The sequence below is a fragment of the Pseudorca crassidens genome, chromosome 21 (assembly GCF_039906515.1).
Source record: "Pseudorca crassidens isolate mPseCra1 chromosome 21, mPseCra1.hap1, whole genome shotgun sequence".
NCBI lineage: Eukaryota > Metazoa > Chordata > Mammalia > Artiodactyla > Delphinidae > Pseudorca > Pseudorca crassidens.
The window spans coordinates 14925080-14952936 of NC_090316.1; the positions used below are offsets into that span (position 1 = coordinate 14925080).

The 27857-nt window shown below is 39.0% G+C and overlaps 1 protein-coding gene across 1 annotated transcript; it reads right to left on the minus strand.

Annotated features, from left to right (window-relative positions):
• Nucleotides 1–1129: 1129 nt before the first annotated feature.
• Nucleotides 1130–24870, minus strand: DCTN6 (dynactin subunit 6). Its single transcript, XM_067722121.1, has 7 exons — nt 24717–24870; nt 17487–17551; nt 8032–8137; nt 6005–6093; nt 4715–4762; nt 3198–3340; nt 1130–1599 (listed from the first exon to the last, which is right to left on the minus strand). Exons 1-7 carry the CDS (start codon nt 24737–24739, stop codon nt 1501–1503), a joined length of 573 nt encoding a protein of 190 aa, XP_067578222.1. The 5' UTR covers nt 24740–24870; the 3' UTR covers nt 1130–1500.
• Nucleotides 24871–27857: the final 2987 nt, after the last annotated feature.

The window sequence follows — 27857 nt, forward strand, 5'->3', positions numbered from 1 at the left end:
GGATATCTTATTACCAAGTCCTCAGGAGGGATCTCACTGCTGTCTTCACATACTACCTGTATAGTTTGGAGCACAGGGCATTTATTAGCATATCAGAGCCTGTCCAGAGATAATATTTCAGAACTGGTACAGCATTTCAAGGGCAGTTTTGTAATTTCTGATCTTTTATCTAGAAATTTTCATGATCAACAAAATCCTAAGTTGATCACCAGGGGTTGAAAGAGCAGTTATCAAAAACAGGACATTTATGTGATGTTCTCATTTTTCAAACCACTATATGTAGTAGTACAGTTTTCTAACTTGAGCCATGAATATTCTTACCAAAATCAAGTCGTTCACAACTGGAACAAAGGCTAATTTGTACCAGTCAGTTTCAGAAATTCAAAAATAGTTTTTTACTATCCACAGTTAAAAATTAATCTTGTAATAATTTACAATGGAAAAGAATCTGAAAAAGAATACATATATACGTATGACTGAATCACTTTGCTGTATACCTGAAACTAACATAACATTGTAAATCAACTATACTTCAATGAAAAAAAAAGTTTCAAGAGAAAATATTTTAGCATTTAATGTCTTAGTATTAATCAACATCTACTGATTCAAAAGTTAAAAAGTATGTCCCATTAAATGTATGCACTTGAATTATTAAAAAAACTTGGAATTACAATAAAATCCTCAATATTTTGCCCATTATGTAATTAGGTAAATAGAATTATGACAAGGTCGATAATTAGTGATTAGTAATATGCCAAAATAATTTCATACATTTATAAAGATATCAAAATCTCTTCTAGTTTCATTGTTCTCAGAAACCTAAGAATACCACTCAATGGTCATTTTACTTGTCATTTTCATCAGACACCATTCTTTTTGATTTTGTATTCTACTGAATACATCTTTCCCTGATTACTTTTGTTTTACTGAAAAAAAACCCAAATATTTTTCTTGGAAACAAAATGAAGTCTAAATTAATTCAATAGCTGCTGGAATTTCACTGAAATTTTAAACAGCTACAAATCCACATTAGCTTTAATATATAGCTAGTACACAATAAAAATTAAAAGAGCTATTTTGGGAGAGTTGATGCAAGTAGAAAAATTGATTAAAGTATATTCACTGAAAGTCCTGTCATCAACATTTTTATTTAGTTTAGTAAATGTTAGAATATAAATACATGACAATATGTTCTTTCTTATCATGGGTAGTCTTTTATATAACTAAAATTCATGGCCAACATTTTACATAACAAAACAACACAAAATAAGAAATCTGTAAATTATCAGAAATGGGACAAGGACATCAGAAAATAATACATTTTATATAAATTATAGAGGACAGTTACAATGAAAACCCATTTCTTTCCTCTCTAACTCAATTTTACAAGATAAAGTCAACACATATTATTCTGCGGACTGCTAAGAGTGCATAAACACTGTGGCTCTTTCAAAAGACAGTGGTCAAAGACAAATGTTATCTTGATGTCATATATTGTGCTTAGTTCTTAACTGGAGTTGAGCTTCCTTTCATAGTCTTCTTTAGGTGATGGTAGTTTGGCAAGATTTTCATCAGGAAATCCAGCTGTAGTGTCTGAGGCTAAAAAGATAAGAGAATTAAGAACTGACCAGCAGAAAGCAAAGAGTATCAGGTAGAGATGATTATCACCATGTCATGGGATTACAGGTGATTTTCAGACTTTTTTTTTTTGGCCCTGCTGTGCAGCATGCAGGATCTTGTTTCCCTGACCAGGGATCCAGGGATCGAACCTGTGCCCCTGCAGTGGATCCCATTCACTGACTTATTTTTGCTTCTGTTTTTTCAACTTACAATGAACATACGTTAAGTTTGGTAATAAGAAAAAGCCAAAAAATTTTACATATAAAAATATATGTTAATCAGTTTTCAACCTTGCTTTCGTAGATTTCACCTTGGCCTCTAAGAATTGAAAAAGTTCCAATTATAGTAGACAACACAAGTAAAATACCCCGAGTACACTGCTTTCTACACGTCCTTCAGAGCACACAGCTGTGACACTCACCTGATCTTCACTCTTCATATACCAGCTTTGCTCAAACTTCCCTCACTGTAAATCTCACTGGGAGTACTTGTGAAAATTACGGACTTTTAGGCCCTTGCCCTAAGAACTTTGTTTCCAAAAGTCTGGGTGAATCCTCTGTAATAAGGACCTCTACATGATCCTTACGATCAGCAAGATAATGGAAAACAGAGCTGCATACACACCATTATGTATTAAACTTCAGATATTCCTGCTCACTTAATTCTAATCTCCCTTAACCCAACTCCAGCTTCATTTCTCCCTCTTCAATTGTTTTGCTGTTATGCAGAAAGATAGTGAAAAAATACTGGAGTTGTTCTTATTTCCTTTTTGGTCTATAGAGGTAATACCTGCTTATAATAATAGTAATAATAATAAAAGCCAAACATTACAGCATTACAATAACCCAGAAAGAACTGAAATTTTAATTTCTGATAAAATATGGCTAAGAAGCAAAAGTGCTAAATGTCTTGAAAAATACTTTCTTTGGGGAAAGGGAAGGAGGGTGGGTAATATACTGAGTGTGCCAAACAGTGAGGCTCCAAACTTCAATCAGAATATCTTCTGTCCAAAGGAAGTTCCAAATGCCCTATCTTACTTATCTCCTACTCTAATGTGAAACTCCCAATACATACTTCCCATTATTCTTGGTTATTAGGAGGGGACAATTTCTCATAAGACAGGAAAATATCTAAATATACCTGCATACTCACAAGCTGTGCTTATTTTCAAGGCATCTATGTTAGTAAACTAATAGATGAACCCAAGTTGGCTATTCAGTATAAATTTGGTAGGTTCATTCCTTACCCTCGAAGGTTGGTATTTTTAGGAGCAAATCCATATAGTTTGTAAGGCTTGGTGATGCACCTCCAGTGAAAATACATAAGACTAGGAATAATATCCCTGGATTTTCTTTTCCCATAATCAATGTGTCATTGTCATCTTTGGACATATTTCTGATATTAAGGACTCAATAATTACAAAGAAATTATAGTTTTAGGAACGTTTCTCTCATGTTTTATTTTAATTATTTGCTTTTTAAACAGCTGACTTGCTGCCCCATTAAAACAATTATGTGGTATTTTGGGAAAATTAGCAGCCCTGGAAAAGACTCTTTTTAAAAGAGAGGTTCTAGTACCTGTGGTCGCTCAGTCTGCACCCGACGAAGGCAATCTGCGCCATAAATCACTGTGTTCTCAGGGATGACTTCAAACGTGTTCAGGTTGCAGCAGGCCCCGATGATGCAACCACTTGTCAATATTACGTTTCTGCCTACATACGCTGCAGGAAAGACACAGAGAGAACTACCATGTAAGACATTCAATGACTAGAACACTATTTTTTTTCCTAAGATGATGCAAGTCTAAAAATACAAACTGCCCTTAAAAAAATATTAAGAAATCACTTTAGTCCAGAGTTTGTACAGCGCAGAGGCAGGCACCAGACTAGTATCAAGAGCATTCAAAGCAGAGCTCTGCTGCTATCTGTGCAATCTTGGGCAAGTCACTGTAAATTCTCTGAGCAAGTTCATCTATAAAATGGAGACCATCCCACTTCATAGTTTGCTGTAAGGAATAAATGAGATAGTAAATGTAAAGTGTCAAGCACAGGTTTGACACATAGTAAGTATACAATAAATAGAAAATGACAGTGGGAATCATCATCATCATAATTGGTAATCCAAATTAAATAAAAACCATTATGCAGATTAACAAAAAGCCTAATTTTTTTTTTTTTAAAGAAAACATTTTCTTTCATGCCAGTCAAGACCAAGAAAGGAAAGGCACTATTCTAAAAAAGTCTTATCACTCCAGTTCTTTCTGGACAAGCTCTTGGAGCTGCTTCCCAGCAGTGATGGTGACTTACACGGCCCCGGCATTGCCCCACCTATGATAAAGTAGCTTACATTTGTTTCTGATGGGCTAGGGGAAAGCAGTCCTGAAATTCAAGAAAGTAAACTGCTAGAGAAACGAATTTTTTTTTAAAGGAAGGAAGGAAGTTTTTTTTGGTTTTAAAAAATCATTTATTTATTTATTTTTGGCTGCGGTCGGTTTTCGTTGCTGCGCGTGGGCTTTCTCTAGTTGTGGCGAGCAGGGGCTACTCTTTGCCGTGGTGCATGGCCTTCTCATTGCAGTGGCTTCTCTTGTTGTGGAGGATGGGCTCTAGGCACGCATGCTTTAGTAGTTGTGGCATGTGGGCTCAGTAGTTGTGGCTCACGGGCTCTAGAGCACAGGCTCAGTAGTTGTGGTGCATGGGCTTAGGTGCTCAGCGGCATGTGGGATCTTCCCGGACCAGGGGTCGAACCTGTGTCCCCTGCACTGGTAGGCAATTCTTAACCATTGAGCCACCAGGGAAGTCAGACACTAGTTTTTAGGAGAAATCTTTTTCAAATCTTTCACCTGAAGTTTATGGTTTAACTCAATCCTGATTTAAATGTACATAGCTAGAATTTTAAATTAATGTATGAAACACATTACTAGATTAGGTTCCTTAAAGGCAAAGAATTCATCTCATAGCTGTGTTAGCCCACTTCCAACCACGCCTTCCTTCCAAGCACACCGCTTTGCCGTGGTCTGTACTTAGGTTGTTTTCTGGAACACCACAAAGAGAAAGGAGGTAATCAGTTTTCACAATAAAGTTCCAAACATAACTTACCTTTTGATTCAATAACATTATTATCTCCTATTTTCATGGCTTGGGAATCTGTAAGCCAGAGTTAAGTAGACATTGTGAATATGTTCATCTTTCTTCCCTACTAATTCACTCTGTCCTTATCCTGCACTGGGGCAGAGACAGAGGCATGGGAGGGGCCACGCAGGCTGGCCTGGCCAGAACTCCTTGCCCAGGGCAGTCTGCAAGTAAAGTTTTAATCTTTATATAGAAATACCTCAAGTATAAATAAATGTCTTCTATATTTTTAAAGAAATGAGCACCTTATACCCCGATTTTATGAGTAACATATTTTCACAATTGTTTTAAGGAAATGAAAACTAACACCCAATCACTTAAGGGTAGCACTGTTAATGGCTTCATATATCTTTATGTAAATATGTATAATTCCCTTTATATAACTGGAAATCAAACTGTACAAAATCAAACCGTATAAACGTCTGTAGCTCGCTTTATTCGGTTCACTTCCATTTGCAAGCCTTATCCCATACCATCAAAAATCTTTAAAAACATAATTGTAAATGACTGCTTAATGGTTCTAGTGGTCCATTTTATGCTTGCAGTTTAATTTATTTAAATATTTTGCTATTGTTAAACCTTTAGATTTTCTCCTTCAAGTAGTTTCTATTATAAAATAAGGTTTCGCTGACATCTTGAAAAGATTTTACTATCTTTTTAGAGTATGAAATCAGCAAAGACACTGGTGACACTTGGGGGGAAAAATGCAAAGAATGAAATGTTTTCATCTCCATCCACCATTTCCTTGTATCAGACAACATACTGTCAACCTGAAACTATATAGGAATCAAATGGACAGAGTGTGGTTCTTAAACCAGGACTGAAGCCAAGATTACTCTATTTCATGTCTACTGCCACTCAGTCACTGTACCTACCAACAAGATGTAGCAACAGGAGCGAGATGGTTCCTAAAGGTGAGTGTGAGTTTGTGTGTGCATGCATGCACACCTGAAAACAGCATACTTCTTTTACTCGGGTTATTCAATGGAACAGAGGGGATTATACTGTAAATAAGTCCTTTCAAAGAGCTGGATGGCCTAGTCCTAAAAACATAGTTTATATATGTTTATATATACACATAATATAAATTACATAATATATAACATATATTACATACAATTATATTATGTGTTAAAAAATAATTATATATATATAAAATGTAAGTATTTGATAGATAAATTACAACAATCTCTACAGAGGAGATTTAGGTACCAAGACAGCTGGAAACGATTTATCTTAAATTATGGCAAAGGATACAGCAGCCAACTTCAAACACATTATTGGTGCCAATGACCATAGGTTTGGGCTCTGGATCTTCAGCATCAGGAGTGATATTTTCAGGGTGACTATAGAAAGGAGAGACAAGTTATCAACAAGTTAACAGTGCAGTAAGCAATTCTGCTGGTTTGGAATTTGGGTTCGTTCTCTCAATTTTACCTCCATCAAGCTTAATATATGTAACGACGTAAGTAATTTCTTAATCCAAGTGAATTATTTATCCTCTATGCTGCAAAAGACTTTATTCTGAGTTGAAAAAGAACTACTGAAATGTAAAGAAGTCATAGGTGTGTACAGAAGGTCAGCTTTTCTTTGTTTATTTTTTAAACTCAAAGCCCAGTGTGCCTTTCCCAGGACAAGGTAGAAAAGATGCTGGCTAGGACTTTCGGCTTGTTGAAATGGAATCAAAATCATGCCTAACTTGAAAAATTCCCTTTCTTAATAATCATTCAAGATTGTGAAACGTAAACAGATATTCACATAAAATAATCATTTTATGCTGTTAGGTGGATAGCTGAAACATTTAGAACATAAGATGTTTGTGGTCTAAGAGGAAAAAAGCCATTTAAAAACAGTGCTTTATCTCTGACAGCTGAGTTACTGCAGAATATAACTTGTTAACTGACTTACACTAAAAGTGCCAAAATATATTTTAAAAAGAAACTGCTTAATATAGTAAGAAACTCCCAAATCCTAAGTAAGCATTAAGAGAAATCAATCTCTTTATCACAGTTAAGTATTTTCCCAAGGTCTTGATTAAAAATTCCATACACTGTTGCTATAAATTAGGTATAAGCTTGAATTTCCTGCCAAAATTTTACCTAGAAAGCTTTACAAATGCTTATAAAAATTTCACAGGTATGATAGTCTAGTTCACTAAGATCATGTACATGTTCTAATATTTTATAAAGTTTAAAAACTGCCTCTAGAACCCCCAATTTTTCAAATATAATTCTGAGTGTTATCCCTCAAAGCATATGAAAATATATATCAGATTTAAGTTCACATGTCTGGGTATGAGAAATAACATTGCAGCCAGAACCAAGACATCCAACTAAAAGACTATCTGAGGCAGTGAGCACAGCACTGGGCCACTGGGGGTGTCCTCAGGAAATGTTCGCTTCAGGAACAGAAGAGGCTGTCATATGTAAGGGGAAGATTATCAGACTGAGACTCGGAGATTCTAGTCATCCATCTACGAGCTATCTCACCTTGGACAAGTCTCTTTACCCCTCTGGTCTTTGCTTTCCTCATTTACTAATTACTTGTGTTGAAAAAGATGCTTAAGATGAATGGATAAAGAAGACGTGGCACATATATACAATGGAATATTACTCAGCCATAAAAAGAAACAAAATTGAGTTATTTGTAGTGAGGTGGATGGACATAGTCTGCCATACAGAGTGAAGTAAGTCAGAAAGAGAAAAACAAATACTGTGTGCTAACACATATATATGGAATCTAAAAAAACAAAACAAAAAAGGTTCTGAAGAACCTAGGGGCAAGACAAGAATAAAGATGCAGACGTAGAGAATGGACTTGAGGACACGGGGAGGGGGAAGGGGAAGCTGGGATGAAGTGAGAGAGTGGCATGGACATATATACACTACCAAATGTAAAATAGCTAGCTAGTGGGAAGCAGCTGTATAGCACAGGGAGATCAGGTCGGTGCTTTGCAACGACCTAGAGGGGTGAGATAGGGAGGGTGGGAGGGAGGGAAACGCAAGAGGGAGGAGATATGGGGATATATGTATATGTATGGCTGATTCACTTTGTTATAAAGCAGAAACTAACACACCATTGTAAAGCAATTATACTCCAATAAAGATGCTAAAAATTAATTAATTAATTATTTTAAAAAAGAAAAAGATGCTTAGTGTTTCCCTAGTTCTCAAATAGTGGGCTTTGCAGATGTCAGTTGTAAAAGGTCCCTGGAGATGGGGCTGAAATGAATGGAAACGCTCTCTGTGGCACCTGATTCGAGCATCTGTAAGAGTCTCACTCACGCATTTATGATGAGCGCCTGTTCTTCTATTAGGTTCCCTTCGCCGATCACTATGGGCCCGGCTTCCGCGATGATGCGTGCTTTAGGGTGGATCACTGTCCTGGGTCCTGTTAAAAGTATGGTGAAAAGAAATTACTTTTGAAGGCTGCGCTTCCAAGGAGGCTGTTGGGAGGAACGTTTCCTAAAGTAGGTGCCAGGCACCACACTAGGCACGTTACAAATGTTATCACTGCCGTTTGTGCCAAATCTCAAGCCGAGGTGAGTGGAGACAGCACACGCTTTGGAGCCAGACAGCCCTGGCTCACCCTCTGTTCTGAAGCCTCTGTTATCTCAGCGGTGAAATGGGGGCGGTGATAGTAACAGTCTTGCAGGGCTGTTTTAAGAATTAGATGAAATAATGTTTGTAGACATAGTATTCTGACACATAGCCAGCAATAAAAATTAATTCCTTTCCTTCCTTTCCCTCATAAAGGTAAGGCTCTCTTTGCTTATGGTGGTGCTTTCTTATGCTAGTGCATTACAGAATTAGTCCTTTTAATTAGCTAATTAATTTATTTATTTTAATTAATTTATCTTTGGCTGTGTTGGGTCTTTGTTGCTGCATGCGGGCTTTCTCTAGTTGCAGTGAGTGGGGACTACTCCTTGTTGCAGTGCGCGGGCTTCTCATTGCGGTGGCTTCTCTTTTTGTGCAGCACAGGCTCCAGGCGCACGGGCTTCAGTAGTTGTGGCACGCGGGCTCAGTAGTTGTGGCTCGCGGGCTCTAGAGCACAGGCTCAGTAGTTGTGATGCACGGACTTAGTTGCTCCGCGGCATGTGGGATCTTCATGGACCAGGGCTCGAACCCGTGTCCCCTTCATTGGCAGGCGGATTCTTAACCACTGCGCCACCACAGAAGCCCAAAATTAGTCCTTTTATTAAGGGATTAAGAGGAAATATGGGCGAGATGAGAGTTAGAAAATATGGAGACTAACTTTGTTAGTCTTTGTTACTATGTTAACTTTGTTAACTAGCTTTGTTACTCTGTCACCATCCCTACTGGTCTAGGATGTGATTTTAACCAGGTGAAAGGGGTAACGGCAGGCAGAGGAAGGAGCCAAGCATGGTTACTGGAGTCCTACGACTCTGATAAAAGGAGACCTGAGGCAGTGACTCCAACCTCAAGTCGAGGGGCAGGAAGGGCTCTCATCAAGCCCATTGGCGGGTCAGGGTGAAGGAGGCACTGCACTGCCTAAATCCGGTAACATCCCCTCCCTATAGGTCTAGCATTTGGGTGATAATGAAACCACTAGTGAGAAAACAGAATCTCTCTCGGCAGCCTCTCTCTCCAACACCCGCCCACCCACCCATACCAAGGCCATTTTTATCTGTAAACAAGCGCACAGGAAGTAACTGACTCTGAAAGTAAGAGAGGGTGGGCAGAAGTACTGACAGAAAGTAGGAGGGGAGTCAGATAGATGGCACTGTCCATGAAATTCAGTATTCTATTGTTTTAATAAAGTATATTAATAACTTGTTAATTTATTCAGTAATCATTATCTGCTTGTGACAGGCAGGGCTGTATGTTACAGGGCAACAAAAAGGAATGTGTGCTATATTTGCCCTTTTGAGCTTGTTTATCTTAAAAATTGGGATACTTAACATGCTTGCTCAAAAATGTATTAAAATAAAGAGGCATTCCAGGTGCCCAGAAACTGGAAGGAATCTCGGTGCAGCTTATTTTTTTCCCTAACAATGAAGAGCTCAGGATTGATAAAGAGGGTGGGGCCCAAGTCAAAGGATGCACAGAGAGTGGCTTTGTTATTTCTGTCACCTCTGGCTTCCCAAATTCTCAGCTACTAAAGTACAATTTCCCTGGCGAATTCTCCTGTTCAGGATAGGAGATTTCAGAATAGAAGACGGGATCACTGAGATCCCCGGGAAGCTTCTCAAGGCGACTGTGACTGTGACCACGTGTGCCTTTTTCCTTTGCTAAACACACACACACACACACACACACACACACACACACTTATAAAAGGAATACATACTCATTAGAAAAACCTCAATCAAAGCCAAAAGTGAAAGATCCTCTCTCTTCTTGCTAATCCCATTCCCTAGAGATAACTATTCTTAAAAATTTGGAGTATATTATTCCAGACTTAAGTACTACTATATACTTAAAATCTGTAAATATCACTGTATATAAAATATATTTCATTAGAAAGTTAAAAAATAAAGGAGAAAAAATACGAATTACAAGTACATACTTTTTCAAAAAAACAAGGAATAGTACTTATTCTGCAATTTGCTTTTTCACCTAATAAGTCATGGTGATTTTTCCATATAAGTATCTAGCTGGCTATTCTTTTTAATGGCTGATTATTATTTCACATCATATGAATATACCATAATTTATTTAACCAATCCCTTAATAAGGGGCATTTAGAAGTTAACACTTTTGGGGAGAGGTGCTAAAACATTTCTGAAACAAACACTGGATTCCTTTGAAATGAGAAATTTCTTACAGGTCTTCCAGCCATGTGAACCAATTTAAATCTGTAGTTTGCACAATACCAGATTTACATTTTACGTCAAAATATTCCATGATAAAGGGACACGATCTTTCTATTTTAGGTTCTTTATAATTAAAGCCCCAGCTAGCACCCCGCCCCTTGTCTAGAAAGTCCAGGCTCTGGCCTTTATCACTTAAAGGCTATGTGCTTAATCTCTCAAATGCCTCAGTTTTCTCATCTATAAAAAGATAAGCACGATAACCTACCTCACTGGGCTGAAGTGTGGATTATATAAAATAATGTTTGAAAAGGAGATCATAGTTCTTCAAAATGGGAAGTTCATCATAACCTGACACTAAGAGCTAAGAACTTTATCACAGTAAACAAAATAACTTCTTCTGGTCTGAGAAATAGAAGAAAAGGGAGTGCTTTACTTCCCTGATACTCAGGTACTGGGGTAAAACCTCTTTTTAACCAGGGAGGAAAATTCTTCACCAAACTGTAAGATAGTGAAAAAGATTAATAATTAATAAAATGAATAATTTTCCATTGCTGGCATTAAAAATCTGACAGGAGGAAGAGATCGTCATGGCTGTGACAGAAAGCAGATCCTTTGCCACAGCTAGATAAGCAGCCAGAGGCACTAGATATTCTGCTGGTACTCAGGCTGCAGCTTTTGACAACAAGCAGCCTTGCAAGAAGCTACCTGAGAGAGGGCTAATAAGACAAAAGTACCACTGGGACCTGTGCTCCTTTAAAAGTTCCTCTAGAGTCCAGCTTTGAAAACAATTGGTATTTTCATCTTCCTTTCAAAAATAATATAATACATGTTAATTATACAAAAGAAACCCAAAGAGATGAGCACAAATTTTTAAAAATTAAATAATCCCAAATCCCATGTCTTCTTACACAATATTTAAAAATAATGCTGGGGCTATTTTAGCCAGGTGTTTATTATTGTTATTGTTTTTATCATTATTAATAAGTTTGTTAGTAAGTAACTGGAAAACTGGTTATAAATCTGATGGCCTTGCCCTGGGATATAAAGCATTATATGAGACCTGTGAGCAGCTGCTGTGAGACCTGTGTTTAGGACAACACCTCCACCTGGTGGCCACACTGCCAAACTACAAGTCTTGGAGTTCAGGGCGTGAAAACTATCTACTTCAAGTTGTGATGTTAACAACAAGGTCATGGGTGACAATAAACTGAATAGCTTCCCTTAACCTCTTGTAGGTCTTTTTTGGGCAGAGACTAGAGAGGTTAGTACGTGTATATGAACCGCAGGACATGTGACTGCTAAGACTTAAATTTGGTGAACTCCTTAAAGGAACCTTCTGACTTAGGTGAGTGAGGCTTTGTCTCTGCGCAGCGCTGGAGGTCGTCACCAGACAGCCCGGCAACCTGAGCACTAGTCCAAGACACTGGAATGTGAGCACAGTCTGCTCCATACTTTTCTGCACGCAAGAAGCATTTTTACCTAGAATGGGTCTGAATTCAAACCAAGCTGAAGGGTCTTGAGGTTAAAATGCTTTAACAATAAAAATCTGTCACCATGGAAAGTTTTTTTTTAAAAGGCTGCTGTGAACTTTCTTGGCGCTCTTTCTGGCGGGGCAGTTTGTATATTTTCTTACCAAATGTGCTGAAACCCTATTTGGCTTATCTCCTTGTTTGGATAAGTGTGTCTAGAGTCGGAGCTGCCTCACTGGCTGATGAATTATTTTTCTAAATGGTTGGCCGGGCTTGACGCAACCCAGCCAGAAAGACATTCCTTGCATCAAATTTCCATTCCCCTCATTTAGTAAAGGGCATTTTTCTTGTCTATCTTTGCCACAGAAAGCAATCTTTGTGGACATTTTCATATGTCAATAAATAGCTCCAAAAGCCACAAGGTCTCTTTTGAAAATGAAAACAATTCCTTTGACCTGTAAGCTGAAGTATCTTTAAGAACTGCTTTATATTCAATGAATTTCTCAAGTCAAAGCCACTGTTCTGCTTTAGTGAAAAAGATTTCCATATAATGTATATATGAAACTTACATAATGTTATAAACCAATGTTACCTCAATTAAAAAAAGATTTCCACAATAAAAGGGAAGCTTATATTAAAAACTCTAATGGAAAGAACGACAGAATAAGTGGGACAAAGTGCTTCCATCACAAAGCTTTGCCACTATACCCAGTTCTGCCTTCACATTACGATGTCCCACCAAGCCCTGTCCTAACCCCAGGAGTCTGCCTTCACCCTGTAACAGGACTACAGGACTGTGCTCAGAGCTACCTTTCTGAAATGTTTTTCAGCTTTCAAAAAAAATTTTCAGGAAATAATGCATGGCCCATGAATCAAGGCAAACTAATTAAAAACAGGCTTCATACTATGAAATCTTATTTACCCAAATTATAATTAATGAGAGTGCTGTTAGTTTTCCCAAGGTCTGTTTCCTAGCTGCCTCTAATGAAAGGGTCAGGTTCCTGCAGAGCCACAGCCATAGGGTTTCTGGTTAAGGACAATACTTCAAAGCTTCGGACTAGTTACTTTGATAAACCAAATACCTGATTTTCTAGGAAAACAGAAGATCAGGTTTAAAGTTCTACTAACTGAAATATAGCAAAGGAAAAAATTACTTTCCTCCTCAAATATTTCAGAATGGAATAATTTGATAAGAGTAAAACTGATAAGGGAATGATAAGTTATGTAAAACATCCTGAAAAATCTATTAATTAAACTACACTTAAATTCATTGCCACTTAAGCCAGAAAACAGAGCTTATTAAGTGCTCAAATCTCATACTGTAACAGAAGACTTACATTAGTTGTTTTGATAAATTAAACAAAAACAGCCGTAAGTTGAAAAATAGTCCATTGACAGAGGAATGGATAAAGATGTGGTATATATATATATAATGGAATATTACTCAGCCATAAGAAAGAATGAGATAATGCCATTTGCAGCAACATGGAAGGACCTAGAGATTATCATACTAAGTGAAGTAATTCAGACAAAAACAAATATCATATATTGCTTATATGTGGAATCTAAAAAAATGGTACAAATGAACTTACTTACAAAACAGAAATAGAATCACAGATGTAGAAAACAAACAGTTACCAGGGGGAAAAGGGAGGGAGAGGGATAAACTGGGAGATCAGAACTGACATATACATACCACTATATATAAAATAGACAACTAATAAGGACCTACTGTATAGCACAGGGAGCTCTACTCAGTACTCTGTAATGACCTCTATGGGAAAAGAATCTAAAAAAGGGTGGATAGATGTATATGTATAACTGATTCACTTTGCTATACAGCAGAAACTAACACAACATTGTAAATCAACTATGCTCCAATAAAAATTATTAAAAATAAATAAGAAAATAAAAGTTTCCCTAAGAAGAAAATTCCACCCCCCCAAAAAAAACCACAACACTAAAAATAAAAAAACACAACATGGTAGGGAGAGTGAGGTTTAATCAGATAACTTATCTCTACTCTCAGCTTTGATTTAACTTTATATCTCCCAGGAGCTTTTTAATCTGATGTATTACATCAGAAAAATGAATTAATAGTATCAAAAGATAAGAGATAATTTTATACCAAATATAACATGATAGAAATGACTAAATACCAATACTGGAAAATTTCGATATTTATATATAAAATTAGAGATAAGAAACAGGCACAATGAAAATGAGATAAGAATTGTGTAACATAGAACACTGGGTAACTATATCACTTCTGAATTTTTTCCTTTTCTTTTAAAATATTTATTTATTTATATTTTTGGGCTGCATCAGGTCTTAGCTGCAGCACATGGGCTTCTCTCTAGTTTGGGCACGGGCTCAAGAGTTGCGGCGCGTGGGCCTAATTGCCGCGAGGCCTGTGGGATCCTAGTTCCCCAACCAGGGATCGAACCCGTGTCCCCAGCTCTGCAAGGCAAACTGCCAACCACTGGACTGCCAGGGAAGCCCCTTTCCTTAATTTCAAAAATTGAGATGTTTCTGTAACGTGAGCAAATTTTCTTGTTCTAAAAAACTGGGTCAAAAATAAACCCAACAAATATTAACTTAGATCCATTCTATGATAAACTTCAAATCCCTAGTTTTAAAAAAATTACCATTTCTTATGCTACAATCCGTCACTGAAAATCTGTGTTGAACAATCATTTTATATTTTAACCATCAAAGTTGTACATGATCAGATGGTAATGAGCTTACATGGAAAGTAGATTTAAATACTGTATTTCTTTACATAATTTCAACATTTACAGAAGGCAGGAGGATAAAAGGGATAAACAAAGGGGAGAAGCACAAAGGAACAAAAGACAGAGGGGGAACAGAAAAGCAAGCGCTGATTCCTGAAACCCCCAGGCCCCAGTCCTATGTAGTGGTCCAGCTCTCCTTTTCACAGGATAAAGCCTTTACTGCTATTCTAGGGATGCTTTGCAAGGACAGGACCTGTTATTTCAAATCTGAAACACACACACAAACACACACAAACATATATGTATACCTGTGCGTACATTTATGCCTGTAGAGACATTTATACCATCTATATATCTACTATACAGTAGATACTGAACACTTATTGTTTAAAGTGAGGAAGAAGTAGAAATGAGAGGGAAAGTAAGTACTATAATCTTATTTTCCTTCTAATTACAGAACACCTTGTGGGCTACTATTAGATGTTATTCCTCGAATCATGAAGAAAACCATAAAAATACTAGAATAAAAATGCAGAGGAGGGACTTCCCTGGTGGTCCAGTGGTTAAGACTCTGTGCTCCCAATGCAGGGGGCTCGGGTTCAGTCCCTGGCTGGGGAACTAAGAGCCCACATGAGGCCAAAAAAAAAAAGGCAAAATGCAGAGGAACATTTTGATAAACATGTGACCATCATAATTTCTCCTCATAAAAAGTTTGCAAGTGGTTTAAGAGTTAACAAAGAGTTAATACAGCACTGGAAAGAAAGAGCCATCACCTAAACTTTGAAATTCTGTCAATTTAAAATATTATAATTAAATAAATCCAACCTGGCAAATTCCTAATGATGTTCCCTAATACTGGCATGATCTTTTTAGTAATTTAATGCTGTATTTCCTTTATTTATTTATTTGGTTATGCTGGGTCTTAGTTGCGGCAGGCGGGCTCCTTAGTTGTGGTTCATGGGCTCCTTAGTTGCGGCTTGCCGGCTCCTTAGTTGTGGCATGCGAACTCTTAGTTGTGGCATGCATGTGGGGTCTAATTCCCTGACCAGGGATCGAACCCAGGCCTCCTGCATTGGGAGTGCAGAGTCTTAACCATTGGGCCACCAGGGAAGTCCCCAATACAGCCACAATCTTAACTGGTTTTATAAGACATGATGCCTGAAGTGGCTGGAGGCTTAGACTTACTGAAATTAAAAAAAATTTTTTTTTCTTTTACAGATACTGTTAGTATAAGGGAACAAGGCATATCTTCTCTCTGCAAGTGTACTTAATTCCCTGAAAGCTCTACTCCAGCAACACACAGTGGCTAGTAAAGATGGGCTCGCGTTAATAAAGCTACCAGGGCACCATGTCCAGTGAAAACACATGTAAAAGAACTAGAATGTGCTAAAATGTGCATTTGGGGGAATTTAATCATGTTCATATAAGCAAGTTGCCTCATGTTAAATTGTTCATTTGATTTAAATGTTGGACTTCACCTCTAACAAGGCTACACTGATTTTACACTGTGATTAGCCAACGTTTATTGAGTGCTTACTATCTGTTAGGTATTGGGCAATGACTTTCACAAATATTTATTTATTTGTTTGTTTGTTTGTTTGCAGTACGTGAGGCCTCTCACTGTCGCGGCCTCTCCCGTTGCGGAGCACAGGCTCCGGACGCACAGGCTCAGCGGCCATGGCTCACGGGCCCAGCCGCTCTGCGACATGTGGGATCTTCCCGGACCGGGGCACGAACCCACGTCCCCTGCATCGACAGGCGGACTCTCAACCACTGCGCCACCAGGGAAGCCCCACAAATATTCTTTTATTTTTAATTCTTCAAAAACCTATAAGGTAAAAAAACAAAAAAACAAAAAAGAAACCTCTGAGGGAGGCACTCCTATTTTGCCTGTGACAAAAGCTGCTAACTACCACTGAACATCCATTCTTTCCTTTTGCCTTGTAACAGAACCCAATAAGGGGGCAGCAACGTGTCCAGTTCAGACTACATCTCCCAGCCTTCTCTGTAGCTAAGTGTGTCCATGAGACCGAGACCAAGGCAAAAGACCGTGTGGAACTTTCAGGAAGACTATTTAAGGGGAGCTGATGCACTGGGAGGTACACCCTTTGTCTCCGCTCCTCCCCTTTCTTATCCGAGATCACTCTTCATGCTCTAGCCATCACATCCTGGCCTGCAAGGCTGGAGTTCCCAGACAATCAACTGACAGGCCCTGAATTGCCTACCCCTGGGCTTTTTACATAAGGGAGTAAACCTTTGAGCGTGTAAGCCACCACTACAAGCAGTTGAACCCAATTCTGATACACACAATTACACAGATGGGGAAAATGAGACAGGTTAAGTGACATACCAGAGGTAACTCAGCAGGTTAAGAGCGAGGATGCTACCCCAAGTCTGTCAGACTCTGTGGTTTATACTCTTAATAGAATGTAAGCTCTGTGAAGGCAGTACCTTTGTCTGCTGTGTTCACTGCTGGGTCCCTAGTGCTAGCACAGTGCCTGGCACGTAGTAGGTACACAATAGCTGTCTCTCAAATAAATGACTTTATTATATTGCCTTGTTAGTTTATCAGACATGAGTTTAAATATAGACTCCATCACACTAAATTCTTTTAGAAATATTAAACACTTAGAGAAATACACTGTTTCTCAATAAAATTAGGGCATCAGTCAAACATAGAAAATAATACCTAATGAATTGTAAAGCACTGAAAGAAATCACAATTCTTGAGAAACAACACTAATAGGCTATTTTCTTACCTATAGTTACATCACCCTTGATTTCACTCTCTACACACACAACTGCTCCAGGTGCAATCTTCACACTGCAGGAAAAAAAGGTAACATTCATCATGTGTGAAGTTTAAAAATACTGTTATAGAAGCTATCTTGACACTGCAATGAGAAAAAGGTTAAAACAAACTGAGGGAAAAATGAAAAATAAACTGTAAGATTTAATATATTATAAACTTCTCAGGTGGCACACCATCCTGAGCTAAAATTATTTATCATGCGTTCTTAAAATGCTTGAGAGGAAAAGAGGCTTTGGACTCTTTTAACACCAACATTGTTTCTAAATAGCAAAAAGCTCAAAACAATCTAGCTATTCATTAGTAGGGAACTGTTAATAAATTATGGTATACTATGAACTAATATACAGCATAATAAAGAATGAATAATCCTGTATGTAAAGAGTTGGAATGATCTCCAAGCTACATTAAGTCAACAAAATCAAAGCCAGAGATGGACAGTAACATGCCAGTATTTTGGTTAAGAAGAGGAAAAAGAGGGCTTCCCTGGTGGCGCAGAGGTTGAGAGTCTGCCTGCCGATGCAGGGGACACGGGTTCGTGCCCTGGTCCAGGAAGATCCCACATGCCGCGGAGCGGCTGGGCCCGTGAGCCATGGCCGCTGAGCCTGTGCTCCGCGACGGGAGAGGCCACAACAGTGAGAGGCCCGCGTACCGCAAAAAAAAAAAAAAAAAAAAAAAGAAGAGGATAAAGAATGTTCATTCAAAATATTTAAGAATGCAGCAATGTAATATTAATGTAGAAATTTAAAATTTATAAATATTCCTATTTATTCTCTATGTATATGATAAAACTGCTGATCAAGTGATATAAATTGTAGTGCAAATTATTCAAAAAATTAATAATTTATTTATGTTTTTGATATTCTGCTGTGATCTTTTGTTGGACACAGCTGAATCTAGCTAAATGCTACCCTAGCTGAGCCATGAGCTGACATGAAGAACTGTACCAAATGACTTCCCCATTAAACTGATAATCGTTAAGTAACTTGTAGTCATTAATAATTTTTCTTAGTAGTAATGATATTATTCATGGTGTTAAATCTGCTCTCAGTTTCTATGAAATAACAATACCATTTTAGATATTTCTATTTTATATCTGTGTGGATTTTTCAAAATTTTGATTTCTAGCTGTTCATTGCAAGTTTATAGGAATACAATAATTTTGTATATTGACCTTGTATCTTGCAACCTTGCTAAACCCACTTAGTTCAAGTAGTTTTATAGATTCTCTGGGATTTTCCATGTAAACCAGTTTCATGTAAACAATTTTGTTATCTGTGGATATGGACAGTTTTATTTCTTCTTTTCCAATTTGTATTCATATTATTTCTTTTTCTTCCCTTATTGTCCTGGCTAAGACTTCCAGTATGATATTAAGTAGAAGAGTGTTGAAACCAGACATCCTTGCCATGTTCTAGCTCTACAAGATAAACAAAACCTATCAAAGTTTCTTCTAAGACATGAACTTTGCATTTCAAGTAAATTACTAAAACCTGGTATACAACAGTTGAAGTTTTCTTGACTTGCATGTTACAGCCTTGATTTATAAATTTTTCCAAAAATTGTTTTCTCATTTCAGTAAATATCATATTTATATTTAAATATTTGTATCACCACCAGCAAGGACTAGAAATCTAGAGTGCAATGATTCACTCATATCAATATCATTAAGTTCTATAAATATTCATGTATGAAAATACTTGCTTATTTATTGATTTATTTTTAATTAATTATTTATCTATCTTTGGCTGCGTTGGGTCTTCGCTGCTGAGCGCGGGCTTTCTCTAGTTGCTGTGAGCGGGGGCTACTCTTCACTGCGGTGTGCAGGCTTCTCATAGCAGTGGATTCTCTTGTTGCGGGGCATGGGCTCTCTCTAGGCGTGCGGGCTTCAGTAGTTGTGGCACTCGGGCTCAGTAGTTGTGGCTTGCAGGCTCTAGAGCGCAGGCTCAGTAGTTGTGGCACACAGGCTTAGTTGCTCTGTGGCATGTGGGATCTTCCCGGACCAGGGCTCGAACCCGTGTCCCCTGCATTGGCAGGCGGGTTCTTAACCACTGTGCCACCAGGGAAGTCCCTACTTACTTATTTTTAACATACAGTAGATACTATAAACAAATTTAATGGTACTTTCTATTTGTGTTTCATGTCTTTTTTGGATACTTCTTTGATTTTAAAAAATATTATTGCAAAGTTTTATTTTTTCAAATGTTTTACTCTGAAACAGATTCATATGTTTTTAAAATTTGTCCTCCTTGATGACTGAAAATTTTCATTATATGTAACATGAACTTAAACAAGACAACCTTACCATTCTAATAAAATACTTAAGTGTTTAGCACATTCAGCTTTTCTGAAATGACTTTTGAGCGTCATTTACAACTGGTGCAATGTGTACAGTAGTACTAGTGTGTAACTGCTTAACATTTGTATTTTCTTGAATATTTCCAAACTATCTCTGGAAGAACAGGTAAGAAACAATCAATACTCACTGCCTTCAGAGAGAGGAGCTAGATAGCAGGGACACAAAGGTAGATGGAAGATTTTTGTCATTATATATCATTTTTTAAATTGTTTGCATTTTGAATCACACAAATACATTACCTATCCAATCAATCAATCAATAGCTGATCAAATTTTCTTAAGGCCAGGTACTAAAGAAGTCCTGGATATGTTTCCATAATCAGGGTGAAACTTTATCCACTTTCCTGAAAAAGTCCCCCTCAAATCATAATCCCTAAAAGTGTCTCCCCCTTTATCTAAAAATACTTTCATGTAACTTGTAAGTATCATTTAATGAATTTTAGACTCCTTAGTCTCCCTTTAAGACCAGTTTTTCTGTTCTTCAAATCATTTCTCCCACCGCTTCAGCAACAATCCTCTTTAACCAAGGAAAAAATGATTATTTTTCATTAGCATTACTTCTCATTACTTTCAGTCTCCAAATAAATAAACTGCTATCACAAATATAACCTGATTACACCATATTCACAATGGCATGGGTTAGAATATTTCTAGATCACTGTTCATAACTGTTCTGTGTCATATTACACCCAGGATGCTTGATATCGTACTAGCAGAAACATGACACAAGTCAATGGAGGGAAGAAATGAAAGGCTGTGTTATGAGATAAATGTGAATACTTGGAATATTCAATATGGCTATATTCTGGTCCATTTCTTATCTCATATTAGTTTGTTCAGGGTGATGAGGTGTTTTGTTTTTCCTTTAATGACAGCTATCCAATGATGATGCAGCTGTAATTTAACTGAGACACTAGGACATTTCTGGTGGCAGTATCAGGACACCTCTTTGAAATTACTGTACCAATATGCATCAGGAATCATAAAAATATTCATAATGTGTGATCTAGGAAATCTATTTCTGGAGTTCTATCATCAAGAATTCAATAGGAGGAAAATATATGCACAAATTGGTCATTATAATATTATTCAGAACAGTGAAACATTGTTAATAACCTTGATAGCCATAAAAAGGGAGAGGTAATGAAATAAAATATTGCCACCAGCTTACTGGAACACTATGTACTCCTTAACAATAAAAACAAGGTAACACTAGCTTTTTACAGAAAAAGTTAGCCCACCCCTGGTCTACATGGACAACTTATCTCTCCTTTCAAAATACCACTAAAACAACAGTAAAGGAATAAAAGAAGTACTATTCCCAAAGAGCAAGGGAGAGGAGGTAACAGCAGATGAAAGATGTCAAGACTTTCAGAAGCCTGTAAGCAGCAGGAAGAGAGTCACTGAGAGGCTTAGCTTGGGGGCACCAGGCACTAGGGAAGGGGAAAAAAGTGAGGCAACCAAGCAGTCAGATGTCTGCCCCCGTCCCCATCCTCAGGGGCACAGCCGGGTGATGACTGGCCCCTCCATGAGGCGCTGCACTTAAGATATCAAGCCAAAGCCAGGTGACAATGACGGGCCGAGCAACAGTGAGACCACCAGCACCCCTTCCCCATGTGCCTTCCTGGCCCCATACAGAATTTCAGGCAGCAAGGAGATAAGATGATTCTTTTCTACAGAAACTACCAGACATCCTGAGTTCTTCAATGAAAAGCTCAGCTTCCTGCCTGACTTGCTCTACCCTGAAACACATCAGAGGACAAGCCTAATGCATATACCTGGAGCTCCCAGCTGTGCTGTTCTCATGCTTAACAATGGACAGAATGGACAGAAGGCCATTATCAGATACATCCAGGAAGCCTCCAACTAGGAAGGAAAAAACCCAAAACAAACAGGAAAAAAAAATAGTTTGAGGAAACACAGTTAATTCAGATAGTAGAAGAAAACACTAAAAACACACAACACTTATAATTGAGAGAAATTAGACACTACTGCATAAATCAAGACAGAAGCCTATGAAAAAGGAACAGAGTCTAAGAAAGAGGTCCTAGAAATAAAAAACATGACTAATATTTAAAATTCACTAGAAGGATGGAGGTTAAAAAGAGCTCTCCCAGAAAGTAGAACAAAATGTAAAAAAAAAAAAAGAGAAAAGGCAAGACGGTTAGAGGACCAATACATGAAGTATAAAAGTAATCCCAATAAAAGTAATATTGAAAGGAGAAAAGAGAGATATTGGTGGAGAATAAACTATGAAAGAATAACACAAGAAAATTCCCCAGGACAAAGGCTATCAATCTCCACTCAGGAAGGACTCAGTGAATGCAAAACACCCATGGGCAAGTACCATTATCATAAAAATTTTGAACACTATAGAGAAGATCCTCAAAAGTTTCCGGGGTGGGGGGTGGGACAGTCACACACGGAGGGGAAGAAATAATCGGAATGGCATCAGATTTCTTAAGAGCAATACTGGATACTACAACACCAGCAAACAAAGCCTACAGAAATCTGAGTGAAAACTACTTTTAACCTAGAGCTGTTTATCCAGCCAAACTAGCAAACAACTACAGAAGGAAAATAAAGACATTTTTAGACTTGCAAGGACTAAAAAAAAATATCTCCTATGTACTCTTTATTATGAAGCTAATGAAGGATGTACTTAGCTAAATAAAAGTAAACCAGCAGACAAGACAGATTCTAGAAACAGAGGCTCCAGCGTGCAAGGACAGAGGGAAACATCAGGATAACAGCTGTGCATCAGTCTTAGAGAGCAAAGTTGACAGAGGACTTCAAAGGAAAGATTTCTAGGAAAAAAGAAAAAACCAGAAAGATTATGATGAGCATTTGTAAAAAATTTGTAAAAAATTTTAAATTTTTTAAAATTAAAAAAATTTTAAATATTTTTTAAAATTTTAAATATTTTAAAATATTTTTATTATATAGGAACAGCACAGCTGGGAGCTCCAGGTATATGCATAATATTTTTAAATATTTTTAAATATCACCACTTCCTTACTGATGTGAAAAACTAAAAAAAGACGTGCAAGAATTTTTCTTCTATAAATTTCTGTGAACAAACCTTCCTACCACAAAGTATTTTTAAAGCTCTAAGTAAAAAGAATATCAAACCAAAAACTAATAATCCCTGGGTCTATCTTCAAGAAATGTTGTTGAGATTAGACACAGCTATGTCTGCTCCCATCATTTTAACAGGCACTGACTTTCTACAAGGAACAAGTTAATAAAATTTTAAAATGATCCATCTGGGTTACTATGTGTCACTTGTCTGCTGAAACCACAGAAAATATAAAACCTTTCTACTGAATAGAAGAAAGAAAAAACTTCAGTAACATGAAGTAGAAAACAGAAAATGGTCCAAACCTCTCATTTTCTAGATGAGGAAACTGAAACCCAGAGACTTTAAATGTCTTGAAGCAAAGTTCATTTCCGGGACATCATTATCCTAACACCAGTCATCTCTTTTCTGTTAGCTGAAAGTTTCCTGGAAACATCCTGTCATTTTGGATATTCTTTCTGTGACAGCTGAAGGATGCTGCCCTTGAATGTATCAACATTTGTAAATGTTTTTTCAAGTTGGTTTGTGTGTTTAAAAAAGCAATTTTATTAAGCCCTGGACAAATAAATTAACCTCTATAAAACATCTCATTTTAGACATGATTTCCCATCCCAGTTTTCCATTCCCTCACCCTCCCTCTCGCTATGATTTTTTAATGAAAAAAGTATTATCTAACGTTTAACTTATCCTGGGCAAGCGAGAACAGGTGAGACTCAAAAATGCCCTGTCTTCAGTTTTATGCAGAAGGAAGAGGCTCCAGGCAGTGTGTGTTACAATCAGCACACTTTGTGAGGCAGGAATAATTAAACTCACCGCTAGATCAATTAAAACGTGGTCCGAATATCTCCACGTAGACCTCACTGTACCTGGGAGTGATGGGGCGGACGGGGAAACAGGCAGTTGGCAGAAGGCTTAGCCAAAGACCTACCTATTAAAACAACAATCAACACCACCTTCATCTCTACTGCACACTACTATACACTGTGCATAATATTCCTTTCCTCTTTATCTTATGAAAAGATTACAATTACCTGCCTAAAGAGAAGAAAAACCTAAATGTTAATTTATGGCACCCAAAACAAGGTTTGTCGGTTTTCTTTTTCAGAGAGTCACCAGAGAGTGCTCAACACTGCTGCTGTGGGAAACAGTTTAACTTAAGCGTGTCCCCATCCCAGCCGCTCCTTTCCACCCAGAGTGCCCAGCCAGTAAGACCACTGGAGAAGCAACCCCAGGGCCTGTCCCCACGCGTCTACAAAGCAGCTAGTTCTGGTCCAGGCGCGGCCCCCCTGGAGCCCGTCTACACAAACACAGCGCCCACGACAGGCACGAAGGGATTGGGGAGCGGCCGGCACTCCCGTGTGTCGTGGACACAGGGCAGCTACAGGCGCCCCGAAGGCAGCGGAAAGAAAGGGGACAGTTCCTCCCTGTCCGGGGCGGGGGACAACACCCTCCTCCCCTCGCAGCCCCGCCCGAGACCGCTTCCGCGCAGGCGCGTGGCGGAGGAGAGCCGGAGAGGTCGCGGAGGGACCGAGAACCCAGCCCCATTCCGTATACCTTCCCGGGCCGCTCTACCGCTACTCCGTCGCCCCTCCCTCCGCGGACGCCCAGGTCTGGGCCTTAGGAACCGTCTAAGCCGGGCGCCCGGGATCTAAGACACCATCTAAGTCCCCACCACAGGCGACCAGGAACAGGTTCCACCCCTGCGGAGAGGACAGAACAGGCTTTTCTCAGGCAGCGACCCACCTTTTTTGAGTCTTTTCCGCCATGGTTTAGGCCTGACCTCCAGTTGGATCTACACAACCGCCTGGGCAAAGCGACGATCTCTACGAACGATTGCAGAGCCTGGCAGGATCGGGAAGGGGCGGAGCCTGGGGCTGCTCGCGGGGGCGGAGCGAGGGCGGGGCCGGCTCTGGTGTAAGGTTCCACTTCGCTGGGGTAAGCGGGTTTGTGCCAGGGGGCGGTGCATGCCCACCATCTGGTTTTAGCGTAATCCGGGGATCGATGGACTCGGATTTAAAACAGCCGTTTAGTTTGATCCAACGCACGTCATTGTGACCTCATTATACCCACTGTTCATTCTCAGTCCCCTTTCCTTAAGCATCTTACTGCTAAACGCTGGGCCCTTTTCCCTTTCAGTGTGAGCTCGTTATTCCCGTAAATTAAGTACCCTCTACCTGCTGTCGGTGTCAGGTTAATATCTCTAATTCTGTCCTCCTTGCCGGGCTGATTATTCGATTGCCTACTTCACCTGTCCACTTGGGTGCCTCAAGGTCTTTGAAACCTAAAATGTCCAGAACAGAGCTTTTGATTTACGCCCTTGCCCTCTCTCCAGAGGATCCAAGTTGGTCATTTGATCTCTGTCTAGTAAAGGAGTCCGCCATTCACCCAGCTGCTCAAGTAAGAAACTCAACAGTCATCCTTGGCAGTCCTCACCTCTCCATACATAATTCACCGGCAAGTTCTGCAGCGCCTACATCTCATTCTTACACTTTGCATCATTTACTCTGCCACCTCTCTAATCTAACCTCCCCCTGTAGCCTGCCCCTTCCACCCGTGACCTCTGAAATCACACCCCCATCCAAGCCACTCTCCTGTAGCTAAAATCATCCTTTAAAAACCAAATTCAGTTATTTTACTTCCCATTCCTTTCAAAATCCAGCCCCTGCCCAGTTCTCTCTTCTTTAATTTCATGTTCTCTTCCTCTTTCTCTAATCACACTTTCATTCTCCAGGAAGCCAGGCTGAATCTCAGACCCAAAGAGCTTCCACCTGCCCTCACCACCACCACCCCCGCCCCCGCTTCTGACTCTAGTCTCAGATAGATGTCATATACTGGGCGTATCAGCCAGGGTTCCACCACAGAAGCAGAACCACTAGGAGATAATATATTAAGAGATTTATTGCAGGGAATTGGTCAGCGTGATTGTGGGGCTGGCTAGGCAGGTGAGAAATCTTCCGGGCAGCCTGGAATTCCGACACATGGAGTGAAGCCCTGTCTACAGGTGGACTTTCTTCAGGAAGCTCCAGCTCTGCCCCAAGGCCTTTTAACTGATTGAATCAAGCCCACCCAGATTATCTAGGATAATCTCTATTCCTTAAAATCAGCTGGTTATGGCATTTAATCACATCAACAAAATACTTTCACTACATCACCTAGACTGGCGTTTGATTGAATAACTGAGAACTGTAGCCCAGCTCAGTTGATACGAGAAACTGACCTTCATTCTCAGAGAAGCCTCTCTGACCACTGAGTCAGAAATAGGTCACTCTTATATGTATATATATAACTGAATCACTTTGCTATACACCTGAAACTAGTAAAATATTGTAAATCAACTATAGTCCAATATAAAATAAAATTTTTTAAAAAAATAGGTCACTCTTGCTATACTGTTGGTTATCTCCAAGGGATAAGGATAGCATCCATCACCAGCTGTATTTCTTTTCCCACCTCCCCCAAAGACTAAGTTCCATGAAAGTAAGGCCATATGAGTTTGTCCCTACTCTTTACTCACTGACCACAGTACCTGACACATAGATGATACTCAAAAAAAAATTGTTGACTAAATATATGGATGAATTTAAAACATCCTGTTGTCTCCAAGCATGTAAATACCTATTCATTTTTAAGCAATGTCTGTCTAAATTAATTTGAAAGACTTCCATGGCCCAGTCAGAATGGCCATCATCAAAAAATCTACAAACAGTAAATGCTGGAGAGGGTGTGGAGAAAAGGGAACCCTCTTGCACTGTTGGTGGCAATGTAAATTGATACAGCCACTATACAGAACAGTATGGTGGTTCCTTAAAACACTAAAAATAGAACTACCATATGACCCAGCAATCCCACTACTGGGCATATACCCTGAGAAAAGCATAATTCAAACAGAGTCATGTACCACAATGTTCATTGCAGCTCTACTTACAATAGCCAGGACACGGAAGCAACCTAAGTGTCCATCGACAGATGAATGGATAAAGAAGATGTGGCACATATATACCACGGAATATTACTCAGCCATAAAAAGAAATGGAGTTATTTGTAGTGAGGTGGATGGACCTAGAGTCTGTCATACAGAGTGAAGTAAGTCAGAAAGAGAAAAATAAATACCATATGCTCACACATATATATGGAATCTAAAAAAAAAAAAGTTTCTGAAGAACCTAGGGGCAGGACAGGAATAAGGACACAGACGTAGAGAATGGACTTGAGGACATGGGGAGTGGGAAGGGTAAGCTGGGACGAAGTGAGAGAGTGGCATGGACATATATACACTAAGAAACATAGAGTAGATAACAAGTGGGAAGCAGCTGCATGGCACAGGGAGATCAGCTCCGTGCTTTGTGACCCCCTAGGGGGGTGGGATAGGGAGGGTGGGAGGGAGACGCAAGAGGGAGGGGATATGGGGATATATGTATATGTATAGCTGATTCACTTTGTTATACAGCAGAAACTAACACACCACTGTAAAGCAATTATACTCCAATAAAGATGTTAAAAAAAAAAAAAGACCTCCATGGCCTGGGTGCTAGTGTTCTCCAGAGAAGCAGAAGCCGTGGGAGACACACATTTATTTTAAGGAACTGGCTCACGTAGTTACGCAGAACCCCAGGCTGGAAGAAGTTGATCTTGCAGTCTCAAATCCAAAATCTACAAGTGGGAAATTCAGGCAGGGTTTCTATGAGGCAGAATTGCTTTCTGCGGGGGGGAAACCTCAGTCTTTGCTCTTAAGGCCTTCAGCTGATTGGATGAGGCCCACCCACATTTTGTTTATTTTATTTATTTATTTTTGGCTGTGTTGGGTCTTCATTGCTGCGCGCGGGCTTTCTCTAGTTGCGGGGAGCGGGGGCTACTCTTCGTTGTGGTGCGCGGGTTTCTCACTGC